Below are 21172 nucleotides of genomic sequence, written 5' to 3' on the forward strand. Positions count from 1 at the left end.
CTCTCTTTTTCATTTAATTCCCCAGGGTTAGTGATTTACCAGAAGTTAAAATGAATTCTCTCTCTGCATGGGGAGCAAGACTCCTCCTAATCCTGGAGGACAGCTGGTAGCATCTGTCGCTGGTTTTTACAGGTGTTGTGGTTTAACCCCAGCCAGCAACTATGCACCACGCAGCTGCTCACTCACTCTCTCACACACAGTGGGATGGGGGAGAAAATCGGGAAAAAAAAGTAAAACTCGTGGGTTGAGATAAGAACAGTTTAATAGAACAGAAAAGAAGAAACTAATAATGATAACAATAATAAAATTACAATAATAATAAAAGGATTGGAATATACAAGTGATGCACAGTGCAATTGCTCACCAGCCACCAACCAATGCCTAGTTAGTCCCTGAGCGGCAACCCCCCCCCCCAACCCCACTCCCCCCAGTTTATGTACTGGGCATGACATCACATGGTATGGAATACTCTGTTGGCCAGTTTGGGTCAGCTGTCCTGGCTGTGTCCCCTCCCAACTTCTTGTGCTCCCCCAGCCTTCTTGCTGGCTGGGCATGAGAAGCTGAAAAATCCTTGACTTCAGACTAAACATTACTTAGCAAAAACTGAAAACATCAGGGTGTAATCAACATTCTTCTCATACCAAACTCAAAACACAGCACTAAACCAGCTACTAGGAAGACAATTAACTCTATCACAGCTGAAACCAGGACACAGACAAATCTATCACTTTATTAGAAAAAGGAGTCTACAGAAATCCTGTTTGGTCTGTTTGGGGCGCTGGAGAGGAAGCCAAGGAGAAAGGAGGGGGTTTTCCTGCTGGGATTTGCCCAGGGAGCTGGCTGAGCAGAGCAAGGCAGAGAAGCAGTGATGGGAAGAGCTGCCAGGGCTCCCACTGCACCTCTGGATGGTGGTAGAGAGCTTCTGCTTCCCTGGTGCTTCCCCAGGAGCACCTCCTGGGAGAGACTGTGGTGTAGGGCAGGTGTGCCAAGAAATGTGCTTTGGGACTTTGCCCCTTACATAAATATCCTAGGAAACCAAAATATTGGTCAAGCACGATTTCCTGCTATCTACAAAAATGTTATTGTCAAGGAACAGCTGGAATTGAAAGTTAGTTTTCCCTCTGGCTGCAATTTTATAACCACAAACTATTGATGCTGATCACCCATCCAATGCAGGCAGGGCCAGCTCAGGGTCACAGCATCACAAGAGACCACCTGCAGCGTACTCTCTCCCTCCTGCTATGCCAGGGACTATCCCACACAACCCATTTCATAATTTGCTCAGCTGTGGTTTGTCCAGTGAAAAAATTGCAGAGCAGGGGACACCTGGGGGAAGCTTGCCCTGGTCCTGGGGTGCAAGAGTGAAAGCTCCTGTGTGACCCATATGCAAACAGGCTGTTCTCCCCTGCAATGCTGGTGTGACCAAACTAAGCCTGGGTAGACAGTAAACTCCTGCCTGAGAGCTGCTAATGAGTCTCATAACTTTAATCAAGCCTTCTTCTAAATACCACCCTGCGCTGCTTCTTTTACTATGTCTCTGGATAACTTTTCAACACCAAGATCTGTTCCCACAGATGGTAAATCTAGTCCTAAAAGCGTGGTTACTGCCATTATTTTACACAAAAGAGTGGTATAACAACAGGGAATAGTTTTTTCCAGCAGTAGGTATTAGAAACAGTTTTAAAAAATGGAAAATAAGTCAGACAGAGAGCAGGAATCCAGCTGCAACCTCAGTTTAATATGACCGGTACAACCGGTGAATATAATTGATCCAGTAACAGTAAAAACCTCTCGGGGTGTGAACACTGTAGCAGAGTTGTATCAGCTTGAAGTTCAAAGCCTGAGCACCTGCTCAGTTACTTAACTTCTCACTAACATCTTTTCTGTTGCAGGAATAACTGAAGTGTGGTCAAAAAAGAAAGGCAATGCACTCTATGAGTTTAACATGGATACAATAAGGGGTAAAATAAGGCCAAAGCTTCTCGGGGGGTTAGGAATGGGAACAGGGGCAGAAAAATAACCTCAGACCTCAGCTACACAGCTTGCTGGTTTTACGACTACTTCATCTCCTTTACCACAGCCATTTTGAAGCACAGCGACTCTTCTTGGAGTGGCTTGAACGTTTCACTCCCCCTGCATGATGCTGGATCGAGTGCTGGGTGGCCCGTGGGTAGAGGCATTTGGACTTGTTTAGGTGTTGCGTGGATGAGCTCTTGTGCTTGACTCCCTCCTGCAGCAGCGAGCATTTAGCTGTGTGTTGCTGCAAGGAGCACTCCTTTATTTCCTGCCCAGGGAGACACTTGGGCACATGTGGCTGCGGCGGGCACTTGCTTACACATTGCTGCGAGGAGTAAGAGGTGACACACTCCTGCATCGGGTAGCCCTTCATGCACTTCTGCTGGGGGAAACTGCTCGTGTACTCCTGCAGGAAAGACTGCGTTATGCACTGCTGGGGGGGGCACTCGGTGACTCCCTGCAGTGGCAGGGAATAGCCGCTGGTCATCCCCTGCAGGGACCGGAGCTCCGTGCCGTACCGCTGCGATGAGCATTTGGATATCTTCTGCGACCTGCATTCGTCCTTGCATGAGGACGAGTACTTGATCCCACATGGTGGGAACTTGAGTTTGCTCGGCTCTGGGCACCTGGGTGCGCATGGTGGGAGGCTCTTGGCCATACGCTTTTTCTCGGGGCGGCTGGTCTCACAGGGCTGGAAATTCTGCATCGTGCTCAGCTTCAGGCTGGGCTTCCTGCAGGGCAGAAGGCGAGTGGTCTCGCAAGGCTCAGGGTACAGCAGGATGCACTGTTGTACATTGGGCTGACAAGACAGCAGAGACATCTGGCTTACGTTTGGCTGTGGGCACACGTAAGTGAAAGGTTGCGTGTAGCTTTGCCATCTCGGCATTGGGCTCTTGATCACGCTTACAGGGTGGCATGTGGTACTGCACGCATCAGACTGGGGCGTGCACTGCTGGATGCTTTCAGTGATATAGCTCGATCCCGGTAGGTACAGGTGTTTATACTGCTCCCCATAATAGTGCATGGTCATGCAAGGTGCTTATGCCTAAAAGAAGCAGGAAAAAGACAGTTCACGTAGGCATTGGCTATTTTTTTGTGATGCAGGCCTTGGAGTTTCCCCGCAGGCATCTCAACATGGCAAGCCCACACCCAAGCCCTCCTGAAGGTCAGAGGCTCTTGGTGACTCAAGACCAGGCTGGGATCACCCAGGTGAGGAGAGGAGAGTCTGTTCTCGGCTCATGCCCCCACACCCTTCTCTTAAGAGCCCAGAAGCAATCAGGAATTGGAGGCAGACAAACCAGGGAGTTTTCATGCCACTCTTCAAAGGCCAGCTAAGTGTCCAACAAAGCATTTCACCAAGGAGAAGTGACATTATGACCTGCTGTCTTACTTCCTGGAAACCTCCTGTGTCCCCACTGGGACGTCCTTTCAAGTTTATATCCTGCAACTCCCAAGCACCAGAGATGAAAGGCAAGCCAAAATTAAAGGTGTGTCCATGGTGTAATACTCAGGCGTGGCTGCAGTTCACATGGGCAAACCCAAGCTGAGGTTAAATTAGCTAGCTGAAGGTAAGGATAGGTTTGTGACAGCACAGAACTCAGCATATATGACCTGCCTGCCAATTCACAGTCCCACAGGGGTCTGCTGGGCTGGCAGTGTGCAATTACAGGCTCTGAGCTTGTCACCATAGCATCAGCTTTGCTGCCTCTGCAAGCCTTGCAGTCCTAGCTTCATACTATTGTGTAGGCATCCTCAAGAAAAGAAAAGAGGAAATACAACAGCGTTGTGTCGAAGTATTTGGTGAAACCATAGCAGGAAAGGAGAAGCTATCAAGGCATGATCTCAGCTGGTGTTAACTGGTCAATTTTCACTGAGTTGAGAGAATTACACCCATTTAAAGCAGCCTCCAGTCCTGCACTACAGTCATACCAAACCATAGTGTCCTGGTTTTGTTATGGTAACACAAAGACCCACTGTCAAAATGCCTGTCATACCAGCTCTGATGGATACTGAAACTTCATCCTGGCAGCCCCTGTGCAAGCAGCATGAAGGGGAGTCTAGCCGAGAGGTCCACATTTTCCTCCTGAAACCACTGTGAAATGTGGCCAACTTTTCCTTGGCCCTGGGACTTGTAGGAGAAACCATCCCACTTCATTCCCCACTCTGGAAAACACCGGTTTCAGGGAGTTTTCTGAATTTTTTACCGGATTATTTTGAGCACAACAGGTACTGGAAGAACTGACATGTGAAAGGTACTCTGATCAAAAATGTTTTTTTTCATTTCAACATTGTTTGGAGATTAAGACATATAATTAAATGACTGTAAAGAAACTGCATTTTCTGAACACTCCTAGTTCTGTCTATAATTACGCAAGGCATTTTATCTTCCAAAAGCCTATCACTGGGTGACTATTAGCAGTAACAATGCTGTGTGTTACTATCATTAGGAAAACTTATTATCACTACAATTATAATAATCATTGACTAATAAAAACAACCCATTGAAAAACAATGATAGCAATTGCTACTACTACATGTACAATGCTAAAGTATCTAGTGATGCTCATCAAGATAAAAAGCTTCTAAAGTAGGGGGGATTATTTGCTTCCAGGGGGTTGTCTGCATCTCAGACTTATTTTTGTCATTGTTACCCTAGATAGAAATTTTAACATGTTCAGACTTAGCTAGAGAGTCTCTCTGCTGACTTTCACATTGGCACTGAAGTTGGTCAGCTTCTTACTATTATCTGAAAAGTTGTTCTGTTTAAATTCCATAAAATGGCAGCAAATTTCTCCATGCCACTTCCTTTAGAGGTGTTGCAAGGTCAGATGTGACTCCTGCCAGCATCGAGCCCTTTATGTAGTCAATAGCCTCCTTTGGACTAGAACTAACAGAAAGCGTAGAAAAGCCCACAAATCCCACTCCTGACTTCACAGTCCATCTGGAAGTGCTCTCCCAGTATTCTTCAGTTTAGCATGGAGGAGATGCTCCAGCTGTTAGAGCCGCGCTTGCCGGTGCTGATGGCAGCATCCCCCAGAGGATGCTTCTCTGCGAGTACACAGCCAGGACCTCTGCCTGCTCCGGCCACCCAGGAATAAAACAGCATTTCAGGAGCTCCATTAAAAGCCAGACTTACCCACTTCATCAGTGAGAACAACCGGAGAGAAGTGCCTAGGAGAGCCCTGCAATGACAGAGCTTTTATACAGTGAATAAGTGCCCTAGGGGAGTAAGGCGGTTTGGCTGGGTGATGCTCTAATTGCCTGCCAGTCCTGGCCAAGCCACGTGCAGCTTCATGCCAGCAGGAATGGCTGTTCTCGCTCTGTGGGGCTGTCACCACCTCCCAGCACTGCTGGGGCATCTGGCTTATCTGTGAAACCTCCTGATCCAACATGCTGAACGAGCAAAGGCCCTGGCAGGCCAAGGATACCCTGTGCAGGGGCTGCTTATGGCCCTCACGCTACGAATCCCCATGCACAGTGCCAAAGCATCCCTGCCTGCCCATTGCAAATCCAGACCAGCTAAAACACACCTTTCCACCCAGAAGATTGCAGTTGAGACCACCAAAGGGACCGCTCAAGGGACTCCTCATTTCCATGGAAGCTGAATGCATAAGTCCCTTTGGTGCCTTTGAAAACACCATCCAGGAAGGACTCTCGGCAACTTTCTGCAGACCGTAATTACTGTGGCATGCAGACTTCCTTCAGTTACACAGGGAACCCAGAGAAGAGACAGATGATTGGCACTGAGAAAGCCTTGGGCTAAGGGCAAGACAGCTACTAAAAAGGACTTGCCACAAAGTGAATAACGTGCTGAAAGAGGTGATGCTTTTCCGGCACAACAAAGGGGAGAAGGGACAAGCAGGAGCACTGGGTCGGCCCGGGGAAAGGCAGCTGAATCAAACCAGGCTTATGTCCTGAAAACACAAATCACATTTCCTGCTCTGCTGCACAGTCTCTGCACCAGTCATCCCTCCCTTTGTTCCCTGTTTATGCCACGAATAAATCCAAGGGAAAATTAACAGTGGCATGAGCGTAAGTGCCGACAGGGAATGCATTTTTATGTAGTCATATCTGCATAAGCGAAGGCCCTGGCATTTTTTTTTTCCTTTAATGCGAATCTGACACCTATGAATTGCATTCCAGCACGCTGGGAATTTGGGTGAGGTCCCACACATTGAAATAAAAAGAGTTGAAATAAGTTCATTTTTATGGAGTAGGTGGAAAATTTCTCACCGATATGAAGCACTGGGGATGGTGCTGGGTTGCCATCCCTGGAGGTATTTAATAGACATGTGGACGTGGCACTTAGGGACATGGTTTCTTGGTGGACTTGGCAGTGTTACATTTATGGTTGGACTCGCTGATCTTAAAGGTCTTTTCTAACTTAAATGATTCTATGATTTGAAGCAGAATATTGATCTCCAGCTTATGAACAATTGAGTAAATTTTCTGTTTCTATTTTCACCAGGAAATCCAGAAGCCTGAAGGTAGGTTTGTTATTTACATTTCTGATTTTCCAACAAAAAAATCTCCCTCAGTATCATGGAAAAAAACACAGACAAAGCGCATGTTTTCCCAGTTGATGCTGACATTTTGAGAGCTACAAAAACCAAAGGGAAGAATGCTTTCTTCAGGCTTATCTTCTTTTTTTTGCAGTTGAAGACAAAAGCACTGAATCCAGCCTGGATTTCTCCAGCTTTCATTACGTTTCACACCCCTGGACTACAACGCCCTTTTTAACGTTAAATGATCTGACCCAAGATTTTAGGAATCAAGCTGGCGTCAGAGAGCATGTAAGCAGATTAATACAATTTTTATAAGCTCCATAAATCCAGTTCCTGGGCAAGCTCCAGATCAAGTAGCCTTCAAGTAACGCTAATACTCAGTTTAGTGTTTCCAGTGCAGGTAGCAAAATATTAACCTGATGATAACATTGTGCCCTGTCATCCAAATGTTCTTAATTAGCATCTGTAAAGTCCTTTCATCCCAGAGAGACGCACAGTGCCATATGGGACATTGTTGTGGGGGCTATTATTATTCCATTATTCCCAATTAAGCACAGGGGAAACTGAGGCACATTGCACTGTGGTCACTTGGCAGCGCAGCATGAGTCAGAGCCAGGGTCAGAACCAGACTCCATCGCAACTGCCTCCAAAACAAGCCCCATGCTCCGGTAGCCACTCCACCCTTGTGACATGAGGTCCTGCACCACCCGGCCACCCACAACCCAGGTATATTTTCCTAAAGACCCCCTGGGCTCTGGCTCCTATGGGAAAGCGACAATGATGTGACAACTCTTCAGAAGGCTACACTATTGCTCATCTCGGTTTTAAAGGGGACACAAAACATTGGGTTGTGAGAGCATCCCTGGCTCTGCAAAGTGGAAGGAGGGCCACGGTCACTGCTGCTCTTGCACGCTGCCTTGCTGGGCCAAAGCATCATCACTGGACATTCAGGAGAAGGTGTGAAAAGGGTCTGCTCCTCCATGACCCACTGAGCACCCTGGGGAAGCAGCCAGATGCCACCTCGACATTGCTAGATGCTCAAGCCTTGGACACATCCTTGCCTTCAGAGGGCAGCCCGTGGTGGCACCCCAAGGTCACCGAGCAAGGGTGGAGCAAGGCAGGATGCGGGGCAGCGTCCCGGCCCCAGTCACACCCTCCTCTTTGTCTTGTGACACTTGTTTTTGCCCTCCAAATAGGCATGATGTACTTAGTGTGAGCTACTACTCATTTTCATAATGATAGGGCATATTACAGGATTTTTGTATTTTTCAGACAGCATTTCGCTATATTTAATAAAGAGGAAGCACCAGAGGGCAAAAAGACAAGATATTTAATCTCAGGTCAGAGAACTATATTTATTTAAGTATATATGTATGTATAATATAAGCATACATATATATATATGGTTTGTTTTCAGTACAGTGTAGAGTACACATCTTCAGGCAGCGTAAAGAATATAGTTAATTGCTTTTATAGCTCAAACATTTATAAAATAGTCGTGCTACAACTTTCAGCGTTATTTCAAAGACTTTCTTTAGTTTCAAGTCATATTTTCAATATTAATTAAAGCAACCAAGTGAATAAAAACTTTCATGTATAAAATCTCAGCAAGGATCAACTTCACCAAGCCAGAAATCCTGTCTTGTCTGGAGACTCTACTGAAGTCAGCGCAGAGTCAGTGGTTTAAAGCAGCAGAAATTTCTGGCCACCTTCTGAAATGAAGGCCATTGGAGTAAGGTTCGTATACGGTTTGCTTAGCAAATTTACGTTTGGCTTCCAAATCTGTGAGTGAAAACAGCTGTTTCGGAGAACTCGCAGCCTCATGGAATCCAGGTTAGCCTGAACATTGTCTCCCAGTGCCAGGACTAAACCCAGAGCCAGGCACAGAACAGTCCTCTGCCGGCCGCACTGCCAGTCCTTTTGATTCTGTCATGATTTGGACTCCTTAGACATTTCTATTTCTTCTTTTTTTTTTAAATTTTTTTAAAAATCACTATTCATTTCAACTAGGTGAGAATTTAATAGCATCCCACTAAACTATGCCTTGTAGCAGATTAAGCCTACTCCAGGTAGGCTTACAAGCCACAGGTACCTGGAGTGCAGCCATGGAAATAATATTGCACCCTGGCCCAAAACAGAGCTGAGCTACAGGGGAAATACTGGAAAACAGAGATAAAGCAGACTTAAGCAATAGGAACTAGTTGGCAGGTGGTACGAGGAGATAAATAACCCCTGCCCCAAAGCTGTACCTCGCTCTTTTTCTGTGGACCATCCTTTCCCCCACTCCTTTTTACCAGGGCCATTTGGACACGGAACAGTACTTTTTAGAGTGACTTGAAGTTTTTACTCCACCTAACTGACATTGCTGCAGGACACATTTGGTTGCACATGGCTGCTGTGGGACACACTTGGTGGCACACTGCTGCTGTGGGACACATTTGGTCGCACACTGCTGCTGTGGGACACCCTTGGTCGCACACTGCTGCTGTGGGACACACTTGGTGGCACGCTGCTGCTGTGGGACACATTTGGTCACACACTGCTGCTGTGGGACACATTTGGTCGCACACTGCTGCAGGACACCCTTGGTTGCACACTGCTGCTGTGGGACACCCTTGGTCGCACACTGCTGCTGTGGGACACACTTGGTCACACACTGCTGCTGTGGGACACATTTGGTCACACACTGCTGCTGTGGGACACACTTGGTCGCACACTGCTGCAGGACACCCTTGGTTGCACACTGCTGCTGTGGGACACCCTTGGTCGCACACTGCTGCTGTGGGACGCATTTGGTCGCACAGTGCTGTGGGACACCCTTGGTTGCACACTGCTGCTGTGGGACACACTTGGTCACACACTGCTGCTGTGGGACACCCTTGGTGTCACACTGCTGCTGCAGGACACAAGTTGTCTCACACTGCTGTGGGACACAAATGGTAGCACCCTTGGTGTCACACTGCTGTGGGACACAAATGGTAGCACCCTTGGTGTCACACTGCTCCGGGACACACTTGGTCACACACCTGGTTGCACACTGCTGTGGGACGTACATGGTGGCACACTGCTGCGGGGCACAAGAGGTCACAAACTGGTGCGAGACACACTTGGTCGCACACTGCTGTGGGACACACGTGGTGACACACCTGGTCGCACACTGCTGCTGCGGGGTGTACGTGGTCACACACTGCTGCGGGATACACTTGGTCGCACACTGCTGCTGCGGGATGCCCTTGGCCAGGTACGGCTGCTGTGGCACACACGTGGTCACGCACCTGGTTGCACACTGCTGCTGCGGGATGCACTTGGTCGCGCTCTGCTGCTGGGGGGCATAGGCGGTCATGCACTTGGTCACACACTGTTGTGGCACACCTTTGGTTGCACACTGCTGCTGCAGCACACACTTCATCACACAAGGCTGCTGCGACACACCCTTGGTCGCACACTGTTGCTGCGGCACGCAAGTTGTCACACACCGAGTTACACATGGCTGCTTTAGGATGCACTGGGTCACACACTGCTGCTGCGGCACACACTTGGTTGCATACTGCTGCCGTGGCACACACTGGGTCACACACTGCTGTTGGGAGAAGCTGGAGGACCTGATCCGCTGCTGGGGGACACAGGGGGTTACATACTGTGGGGTGAACAGTGTCGAGTGCCAGGTAGGCACTGGCAGGCATTTGGCAGCATACATCAGCGGGCACTTGTTGGGGATGGGTTCCTGGTAGACCAGAGGAAGGCACTGATGTAGGTAGCACGACATCTTGGTGAGGCTTTGGCAGGACTGGAATGACATGTGAGAAAGCAGAGTCTTTAGACAGGCACCCAGCTGATTTTCTCACAGTCCTGCTGCTGCCCGTGTAGCAGGACTGGCTCGCTTCACTGGGTGATGGAGACACATCCTGCCTATGCCACAGTCTCAAAACCACGCCAGTAGCAGCCGAGGACCCAACCCATTATTTTTAACTCTGAAACATGGCGCTAAGTCAAACAGTGGGGAAAATCAGAGACACGTAGCACTAAATATCTCCCCAGACTGCAATTCCCTCCCCATCACCTGGACCTCCACTGGGGGAGAACTGATCTTGGAGGTCAGCAGAGGAAGGGCTGATCTCAGAGCTGCCTTTCAATCATTAAATCCAGTTTTCCCCTCCTGCTTTTGGTTGGCGACTGCCTCTGACCTCTTGCTGATGCATTAAGAAAAAGGCCCAACCCAGAAACAAGCTCTGAACCTCTGGCCACATCTGCCATAGCAGGAGAGGCAAAGATCACCCAAGGCACCGCTGCTTGGTGATCCCATCACACCGCAGGCAGGCAGAGGTTCACAGCTCAGTCCCAGCATCACAAAGTTCATGCTCATTAGAGAACCAAAACCAATTAAAGGGTAACGATACCACAACTGAACACAAACCTGCTTACAGCTCTTCTAGCATTATGTTCCCTGATGCACCAAAGCTGCTCTGATTGTTGTCAGGCACCCCCAAAAGCAAACAACAGCAGCACCCCAATTACTTCTAACAACCTTTCCTCACATTTTTCAGGAGTGACTCTTGGACTCAGATGCCCAGCTGCAGACACTGAGAGCGCACTCCCACTCCAACACAGCAATTCAAACGAACTAGTTTTAAAAACTTTTCCCATAGAGCATTTTTTATATGTAAAAAAGCAGAAATAAATCTGCATTTCAGCAGCTACAGAGGCTCAGCACAAACCAGACTTACCCAGCTTCCTGGCGAGAACAGCTTTGTGATGTGACCAGTGAGTCCTAATAGAAGGAGAGCTTTTATATAGCTACTAAACGTGCCTTGAAGGTATGAGGTACCCATGACATAGCCTATTAGCTCCTATGCAAAATCTGTTCTGTGTTCAACATTCGTAGTGACTAGCATCAGTGTACTCATCCCTGAGGATGAGTAGTTGAATGTCGGCTCCCCATTGTAAGAATAATTACCTTTTGTATAATCCTTCCTGGCATGGTAAGACTGAATGGTATTTGGAGAGGCAGCAGCAGTGGCATCCCCTGCTTCAGGGGTTTTGCAAGGCAGAAGTGCACCAAATAACATGCAGTACTGGCTTTCCAGAGGTCTCACTGGAGCCAGGCTTCACAGTCCCTGGAAATGTCCTGGTGGTCCCCCAGAAATGGGGCCATCCCATCACTCAGCCTCTTTCGGCACACACATGGCATTGGCTTCATGCCGTGAGAGCTGCACTGACCGCTCCATGTCCTTCTCTAACTTTAGTCCCTGGTCAGAGCTGGCAGCATTTCTTATCTGCCCCATAATGCCCAGCAGCCAGGATCGGGTTTGGGTGCAGGCTGGACACAGGACACTGAGTTCTCAGGAAAAACAGGAGGTCCTAGTAAAGTTCAAATCACCCTCTTGAGTGGGTGCAGTTCATCATCCATACAGAACTTCATTTTTAGTTCACATAGCTCTGGAGAGTCCCTGGCTGTTGGTGTCTTGATGCTCCCATGATCCCAATGCAATCACCTGTTAGAGCAATGGGAATACACCGTCCAGTGACTCTCAGATGAGCAGAAAAGATGAGCTACAGTCACATTTGATTGCAGCCCTTGCACAACAAGCTCAGCTGTCAAAGCTGTGACCGGCAGCATGACAGTCTACAAAAAGTACCAGGAGCAGATAAACTTCCTCCAGTCCTGCGGGTGACTTTCTCAGTGAGTCAACTTCTTATCACACACTGCACCCAGAAAAAAACTAGTCAGAAAACTGGGAGATTAATTTTTTGAAGTCACTGAAGTTCTAATCAATGCTTTCATGTATATGTTGTCACATGAAATATCCCCCCCAAAGTGACAATTTCTTCCTGCTGACTACAAGGAGAGCTGAGGGGGACCAGTGCAGAGGAGTGCTCTGCCCCACCGACATCTAGCACTGGCTTAGATGAAACCCACCCCAAGGGGACCAGTTCCTGAGTATGCTTATTAAAAACTGCAGTTTCTTGTGAAGTAGAGAAATGGCTCTGCCCATGTGGTTTTGGAGGCAAAGAGAAAGGTCCATAAATAATTTTGTAGTGAAACTGAATAATAAAGTTTAGAAATTCTTGGACAACTATGACCCACACCAGGCAAGAATCACAGGGGGTGAAATGCTCCATTTACTATAGGCTTCTCCAGCAAGAACAAATCCTGACCCTTGCTGGTCAGCACTGAGTGTGTTCATCTTTGCCTGAACCACAAGAAATGTGGCTTTGTTGTGGCATCTCTCCTGCAGAAATTGGTTCTTTGATCCAAAGCCATAACTCTTCATTGCTTTTTAGCTCCAAAGGTTGTAGGTGTGATCCCCCCTGTTAACCAAAGTGAGCCCTTCACTTTTATATTATTTTTATTCTAGTCTGGATGCAGGCACTGCCCCAACCTTCAAACAAATCTTTATTTTATTCTGTACTTGACTGAAACCCCATGTGTACCTGCCTAACTTACTGAAAGCCCAGGTGAACTTTAATTTTTTGATCACAACATTTACTTGTCTTTTATGTTAATACCCAGTAATGTCTGTAAGACTATGTGTCTGAGCCCTCTTAAAAAGTTGTTGTGGTTTAACCTCAGCTGGCAGCTAAGCACCTCGCAGCCGTTTACTCACTCCCCACCAAGTGGGATGGGGGAGAGAATCGGGAAAAAAAAAGTAAAACTTGTGGGTTGAGATAAAGGCAGTTTAATAGGACAGAAAAGGAAGGGAAAATAATAATTACAATTATAATTATAATAATAATAGTAGAATATACAAAACAAGTGATGCACAATACAATTGCTCACCACCCACTGACTGATGCCCAGCCAAACTCCGAGGTGCGGTGCCCCCCGGCCAACTCCCCCCAGTTTAAATACTGGGCATAATGTAATACCGTATGGAATACCCCATTGGCTCATTTGGGTCAGCTGTCCCGGCTGTGTCCCCTCCCATTTTCTTGTGCACTCCCAGCCTCCGCTGGCAGGGCAGTATGAGAAGCTGAAAAGATCTTGACTTAGTATAAATACTGCTTAACAACAACTAAAACAGCAGCGTGTTATCAACATTTTTCTCATCCTAAATCCAAAACACAGCACTATACCAGCTACTAAGAAGAAAATTAACTTTATTCCAGCTGAAACCAGGACATCAGTACACTCCAAAACTGCAGAATCAAAGAAAGAAAGAAAAAAACCAGAAACCCAATTAGGATCCATTTTAACTTTGGCAACATAGCAACTTTGGAGACTTCCACTATGTAACAATTTAATGAGTGTTTCACTTTCGCATGATAATGCCTGTCAAAAATGTGTGCTTCTGTTGTCATCATCTGTGCATATCCTGGTAGTATCCAGTTTTTCTCCCCACAAGCCAGCCCTGCCCTGCAGTGGTTGTCAGCTAAGAAAATCTCCTGCGCTTTTTTAACATGCCTGATGATTGAACCTGCTGAATAGCATGAGATGAAGGTGGGAAAAAGAAGTTAAAACAGGGCTGTGGCACTGAGAAGTATGACGAGGGAAGCTGAAAAACATCCTGGAGGAGATGCCAGGTGAGACATTAGGGATTCCACCACCTTCTCTTTAATAAGTCAGGAATGCAAAGGAGCACCGTCACAGTGCAGCAATTTTGGAGCATGAGCCAATGCACCAGGAATTCAAAGCTCCCTGCCTTCTCCAAATATAGAAATTTGGCAGAAGAACAAGACAGTCAAAAAAGAAAACAGAAGAAACACATGGTACATGGAAAATAAGGAGGTGATTGGTGACAGCCAACATGGCTTCACTAAGGGCAAATCGTGCCTGACAGATTTGGTGGCCTTTTACGACAGGGTTACAGCATTGGTGGATAAAGGAAGAGTGACTGACATAATCTACCTGGACTTGTACAAAGCTTTTGACACTGTCCTGCATGACATCCTTGTCTCTAAATTGGATATACATGGGTTTGACAGATGGACCACTCGGTGGATAAGGAATTGGCTGGATGGTCACACTCAAAGGGTTCAGGTCAATGGCTCGATGTCCAAGTGGAGACCAGTGATGAGCGGCATTCCTCAGGGTTTGGTATTGGGACCGGCGCTGTTTAACATCTTTGTCGGCAACATGGACAGTGGGATTGAGTTCACCCTCAGCAAGTTTGCCAGCGACACCAAACTGTGTGGTGCAGTCAACACACTGGAGGGAAGGGATGCCATCCAGAAGGACCTTGACAGGCTTGAGAGGTGGGCCCATGCAAACTTCATGAAGTTCAACAAGGCCAACTGCAAGGTCCTGCATATGGGTCAGGGAAATCCAAGCACAAATACAGGCTGGGCAGAAAATAGATTGAGAGCAGCCCTGAGGAGATGGACTTGGGGGTGTTGGTTGATGAGAAGCTCAACATGACCCGGCAATGTGCATTTGCAGCCCAGAAAGCCAACCATATCCTGGGCTGCATCAAAAGAAGCATGACCAGCAGGTTGAGGCACATAATTCTGCCCCTCTACTCTGCTCTTGCGGGACCCCACCTGGAGTACTGGGGCCCCCAACATAAGAAGGGCATGGACCTGTTGGAGCAAGTCCAGAGGAGGGCCACGAAGATGATCAGAGGGCTGAAGCGCCTCTCCTATGAAGTCAGGCTGAGAGAGTTGGGGTTATTCAGCCTGGAGAAGAGAAGGCTCCAGGAAGACCTTATTGCAGCCTTCCAGTACTTAAAGGGGGCCTACAAGAAAGCTGGAGAGGGACTTTTTACAAGGGCATGTAATGATAGGACAAGGAGTAATGGCTTTAAACTGAAAGAGGGTAGATTTAGATTAGATGTAAGGAAGAAGTTCTTCACGGTGAGGGTGGCAAGGCACTGGAACAGGTTGCCCAGAGAGGTTGTGCCTGCCCCCTCCCTGGAAGTGTTCAAGGCCAAGTTGGATGGGGCTGTGAGCAAGCTGGTCTAGTGAAAGGTGTCCCTGCCCATGGCAGGGGGGTTGGACTAGATGATCTTTAAGGTCCCTTCCAACACAAACCATCCTATGATTCTATGAAACAAGGTAAATTGGCTAAGTGTGATCTGGGATATTGGGTTGAAACTTCAAGTGATGTAAAATTAGTCTTGCTCCATTAATGGTAACAAAAAAATACCAATAAACTAGACAAAGAGCTGTAAAGCAGGAGGGAGCTACAGTGGGGAGTTGTTAAGCTTTAAAACTAGTGCATAGTGAAGGACACTACATGTGCTAGGCTACAATTGCAAAGCCAAGGAAGACAGTCTTCCCATGAAGAAATAGATCTGCCTTGGAGAAGTACCTGCATGGGGCTGGGATGGCCATTTCCTCCAATCTCTCCAAGACACAGCCATTTCCTCCAGCCTCACCAAGGCATGACCATGTCCTCCAGCCTTGCCAAGGCATTGACATTTCCTCCAGTCTTGCCAAGGAATGGCCATTTCCTCCGGCCTCACCAAGGCTTGGCCGTTTCTTCCAACCTTACCAAGGCACGGACATTCCCCCAGACTCACCAAAGCATGGACATTTCCTCCAGCCTCACAAAGGCACGGACATTTCCTCCAGTCTCTCCGAAACATCGTCATGTCCTCCAGCCTCACCCAGGCCTGGCCATGTCCTCCGAACTTGCAAGGCATGGACATTTCATCCAAGCTGTACAAACCACTAGAGCGCAGCATTCGCCCACGCAACCACCTCCTGCAACAGCCTTGCAGAACCAGATACTGGTAGCTGGGAAACTGCCTTCAAATGCCCTCTCTCTCTCTCTCCAGGAAAATAGTTTAAACTGGCAGCCTGTGAACTAGACCTAGCCCAATGCCTTTGTGTCATAGAACCCTAATGTCTGAATGCTCCTTATTGTACCAAGTCACTGGCATGAAGTTAAATCTGAGTTGCCAGTGCTCCCTGCAGCCCAACCACAGCCTCCTGTTCCCACGGTTGTAAAAGCCAGAGCACCTTATTCCAGCTGCTCACATGTACATGTGCTTCTGGGCGTTGAGAACACACACTGAAACAGTAGCTGGACTGCACATCATGTTCTTCACAGGAGAGTGAGTCTGTTCAGTCCATCGCTGCAGCGTGGTAAGGTGCATGCAGGGAGGGGAGGGTGGACAATAAAGGAAACCTGAGAGAATAAGCAGCGATCACACTTTTATTGTATATCAGACTTGTAATTAGAAAGCAGCATACAGGCTGTAGATAATAAAACTTAACATATTATTAGCCCAGCAAGCAGTAAATTCACAGTCTCACTGTTTCAATGATTTAACTGCACTGAAGGCAAAATACTAACCCCATCATGCATTAGAATGAAATGCTCCTCACTTGGACTCCTTCTTGCTTCATTTTAAAAGTGTTTTATTACTTAATGAACTCTTGCTGTTCTGCAATTAGTAGCCCCACACACCTCTTTGCACTGGTTGCTACCAGGCTCAGTGGAGGTTAGTGTCTGTAGAAAATCTGACTACATGATCATAATAGCCCTGGTGACTTTTAAAATACTTAAGCTGAGCTGTGGAGTTTCAATGCAACTTTCTCTCTTCCCAGCACCCATATCCATTAGCTCCGTCCATTAGCTGGGCTTCCAATAGGAGAGAAATCCAGGCATTGAGGTTTGAACTCAAAGCTTGATCACAGCCACAGATGTCCCCTCTGCAGCAGCAACAGACATTAATTCAAAGGCACAAAGCCTCCAGTAGCACAGCTCCAGGGACTGGAGCACCTCAGCTCTGAATGGGGAAGCAGCATGTGGTCATCGAGGCACCCAGCTGCCAAAGATGAAGCTGTGAAATGTATCTAGTGGAGCCTCTATCACACCAGCAATGAGAACGTGAAGTTACCATGACATGTCCCAGATTTTGTTCCTCTGCCATCACTTTCCATATTCAGGAGCTACTTTGGCCTGGGAGGCCATTGACTCGCATTCTGGTTTGCTATTGTTCTGGGTTTGGCACAGAAACAAGAGCTTGTAGTGCCTTGGCTGGTGGTGGGCATTTCTTGGCTGCTGGTTTTGATGTAAAAAGCTCCTCAGGTTTCTCTTCTTTTTGGCTGTTGCTGTGTCTGTCTCTGCCACTGCTGGGTGACTGGTGCTGGTTCCAGCATGGCTTTGCTTACTGCAGGTGGCAGAGGGGCTACTTGCTTGCACTGCTGCTGGTTTAGCTGGGAGGACATCCTCCTTGCAAGCCAGGGACTGAGAAAAACAGTATAGGAAAAAAGAAAATCCAATGTTTTTAAAGAAGTTAAAATTGCACTTTTTTTCTTTTTGTAAAATGACAAACCAAGAGAGGAAAGAAAAGCAGCAGCAAAATCAGCACTTTTCTATTAGAAACACTAGTAGTTTCACCTTCATCCGCATACAGGTGTTAGAATGAAGCAAACTGTGAGAGCTCAAGATTGTTATGACTAACTCAGAGCAATGGAATGGAGAAGATCCAAGATAAGTCTCTCTCTCTTGAGCCTGAAGACCAATAATTGCCCCTTCCAAGCTATCTTCCTGCTGTATATTCATCTGCTCAGTATCCCTTTCATTACTCAGACCATGTCAGATGATCCCTTTTCCAGCACTCAACCGTTTTAGTATTGGTTTGCAGTCCAAACACCTCTGAGGACACCCATGTTGGGTCAGAGCCTGTTTTGTCAGACACAGCATTCATGCAAAGCTGTGAGACTCCTCAAAATCTTCCCAGCTGCTCTGGGATTTACCCTTTCCTTTTCCTCCCCAAGGAGTTTGTTCTATCACCCAGAACATGTTATTAAATCAGATGCTCAGGACACACTAAGCTTTTAAAATTTCCTCTTTCCATAGCAATTCAGCTAACAGAGCAGTTTTAGGATTATAATGCAAGGCATGTTTGTATAATCTCCGAGTCCTCTGGGCCTGATTCTCTTCCTATAATCACCTTGTGCAATGGTGTAATGCCATCAAAGTCACAAGAATGGCATAGGTATAACCAAGATTATCTCCATTGATCTGTGGCATTACATAGATGTAGAAACAGCTGGAGAAGAAACAGTTTAAATCCTAGAGCCTGCAGCTCCCAAAATTTAATCTCAATTAATTCCATTTGCAAATGGAAGAGTCTGAAATTGCTATCGCCAAACTCTAATCCTACAGTAAGTCGTATTATGGCAAGTCTAATTAACAGTATTTAATAGATTCACCAGAATCAAACTTACCCAACTCAGCAGTGAAGCAATTAATCAGTGCAAAGACAGTCTAACAGACTTGGGAGTCAGAGAGGTCCTTATATACCCCAGGAGCCCTACCTCCCGGAGAGAAGGGCCTGTGCTGTACGTGCTGTACTTTTTTTTTCACAGCTCCAGAATGGCCCCATTTGCAGAAACAGGTGATTTTTCCTGACCTTTAGGAGAGAAAACTCCCCATTCTTAGGCATTTTCTATTTTAGCAGCAGAAGGCTGTTGGTTTGGCCACATCTGAAGCATGAAAGCTTGTTCTTACTCAGATGTTTTCCAAATGCTCTGCTCTAAAGCCCCATGGCTTCAGCCCTGCCAGAAACAACAACAAAAATAACTCAGGCAGCAAATTCACACAGAAATTCGATATGTGCGGCCTGAACCTCAGGGACATTCAAGGTCTTTTCTGACTTCTTTAGGAGCATAAAGCAACCTTAATCCAAATGCAAGCGGTGCCCTGAGAACCTCCCTGTTGCACCAGGCACTTGCGTGACCACTGTGCAGCTGACACTCCAGCAAGCTAGTAATTCATCCCCTTCCAAGAGGTCGGGGAAGCCTGAAACATGGCACTGTACCCCAGCTCACTGTTCTCCAGCAGCAGCAGCACTGCAAAGATGAGCACAAAGCTAGCGTGACCCCCAGGCTGCTCTACTTTACAATTGCACATCCTGGTGTATGGGCTAGAAAAGGCTGATGACAGGCTAAACTCCAACAAGTTCATTCCTGAGTGCGAGCACATGAATGAAGCAACAGAGAATTAGGCTCTTTGATGTGATAGCTGACTGGAAAGTGTTTCTGTTGTGCCCATTGGGTTTTCAATGAGGCAACCTGTTGTACTCAAGAAGCACAGTAATTCTGCAGAAGCAGTTAGGAATACATTTAGGCAGGGAATTAGGAGAAGATTTTCAAGAAGCAGTGCAAGGAGACTCTGGAATAGGCTGCCAAATCAGAAAATTGGAATCAAAATATGGAACAAGCTTTACGATGGAGGTTGTTGAATTTATGGAAGAAGTTTTATAACTATGAATGCAGAGTCACAGACTTAACTCAGTGATTCAGCCATGTGCGTCTCTTGAGAGCTGTTAAACTAATCCATTGATATAGGTTTAATAGGAAATCCTCTGGTTCCTGGGAAGCTCAGGTGCTGTATTTTGGCAAAAACAAAGAGAAATCACTCATGAAATAACAAGCAGAAAAAAAAAATACTGAAGCATGGATACTTCATATCCAATACTTGGATATTACAGCATTTGGCCATCCCTGTGGGTGACCAGCTTCTCATCTTCTGTAGCATGACCTGACACCCAGCCTTCAGCACTAGGAGAGAAGATGCTTTAGTGACTGGATTCACAGGCAGACAAACCGATACTAGGAAATTCAGTAACAGGTAATTATGTCTTTTGTCTCGTGAGATGAGTTAATCAAGATGTCCACCCTGAAATGATGACAGACACAATAATAAAGAACAAGATGGGGTGTTAACAAAACAGTGTCTAATTAAGCCATCAGGGCGATCCGTGTCTTGGGAGATCCAGTTCAGCAACTTCTGAATCACACCAAGACATGAAATCCAAGAGTGCAATAGTTCCCTCAGAACGTTTTCTCTGTGCACAAAGGCTCAAAGTACTGGACGGAGAAAAATCAAAGAGCATCCATACAGACGTGAGGATCACAGCAAGCATTTCACATCTTGAGCTGAATTTCTCTGCAGTGGTCTTCACTTCTAAAAAAGCTGATCCTTTTTTTTCAGAGTGAAGGAATACAGCTTCAGGACCCTTAGAGATATGGAGACACTCATCTCAATGATAAACCAGATAAAGTTGACAGCTACAGACCTTCATTTGGAGCTGCTAGCATAACTGCTGCATACCTCCCAAGACATCTTACTTTTGGGGACTTAATTACCTGATCAGCATTTGCAAGGCCACTGTTGGGTTGATAGCAGCACAGCACCTACCCAAGCTGTGTGGGAGCTGGAGTAACATCTTCTGTCTAGGAAGGATGGGCTCGGGCCAGTATTTATCTCACTTGTGGGGTTATGTTCCCTGGAATTAGTAGTACAACTTCAGTATTGACTGGGAGCTGAGCCAGGCTCCAGCAGGTGAGAGCTGAGGAGCTGCTTAGCTCCACGTTCACTGTAAAGCCACCTTACTCAATGCACGTTTCTCCCATAGTTTCCCAAATATTTCAGTAAGGCAGGTTTCACTGCATATGGCATTTGCTTCTAAAAATAGTCTTTGTGCAATTCACATGGAAGGGGAAAGCAATTACACCTCTACTATGGGAAAAACATTCACTCCCTTTCCACGAGCTGACTTCAGAGCCTCTTCGGTGATAATTACCATCATTTTTCTGCTGAGGTTGCTGACATGGAGGTGAAGTGACCTCCCCGAGCCTCTCCAGACCTGGATCCAAACCAGTGTTTGCGGTCAGGACAGCCCCACCTTCTGATCTCCAGACAGAGTTCAGGTCATCTCCCTTCCAGCTATGGAAAGTGATTTTCTTTAATCGCT

The 21172-nt window shown here is 46.9% G+C and overlaps 2 protein-coding genes across 2 annotated transcripts; both read right to left on the bottom strand.

Moving 5' to 3' along the window:
- Window positions 1–248: 248 nt before the first annotated feature.
- LOC128146649 (uncharacterized) lies at window positions 249–5238 on the bottom strand. Its single transcript, XM_052798215.1, has 2 exons — window positions 5153–5238; window positions 249–3061 (listed from the first exon to the last, which is right to left on the bottom strand). Exon 2 carries the CDS (start codon window positions 3044–3046, stop codon window positions 2072–2074), a length of 975 nt encoding a protein of 324 aa, XP_052654175.1. The 5' UTR covers window positions 3047–3061; window positions 5153–5238; the 3' UTR covers window positions 249–2071.
- A 2637-nt stretch (window positions 5239–7875) lies between these two features.
- LOC128146646 (keratin-associated protein 10-4-like) lies at window positions 7876–11278 on the bottom strand. The gene is made up of 2 exons (XM_052798211.1): window positions 11246–11278; window positions 7876–10308 (listed from the first exon to the last, which is right to left on the bottom strand). The coding sequence occupies exon 2, from the start codon at window positions 10285–10287 to the stop codon at window positions 8812–8814; it is 1476 nt and encodes a 491-aa protein (XP_052654171.1). The 5' UTR covers window positions 10288–10308; window positions 11246–11278; the 3' UTR covers window positions 7876–8811.
- Between the last annotated feature and the right edge of the window lie 9894 nt (window positions 11279–21172).

The sequence above is a fragment of the Harpia harpyja genome, chromosome 9 (genome assembly GCF_026419915.1).
Source record: "Harpia harpyja isolate bHarHar1 chromosome 9, bHarHar1 primary haplotype, whole genome shotgun sequence".
Taxonomy (NCBI): Eukaryota; Metazoa; Chordata; class Aves; order Accipitriformes; family Accipitridae; genus Harpia; species Harpia harpyja.

Excerpts from the sequence above, each read along its gene's own strand:
- LOC128146646 (XM_052798211.1), bottom strand. The coding sequence starts at position 10,287 with ATGTCGTGCTACCTACATCAGTGCCTTCCTCTGGTCTACCAGGAACCC.
- LOC128146649 (XM_052798215.1), bottom strand. The coding sequence starts at position 3,046 with ATGACCATGCACTATTATGGGGAGCAGTATAAACACCTGTACCTACCG.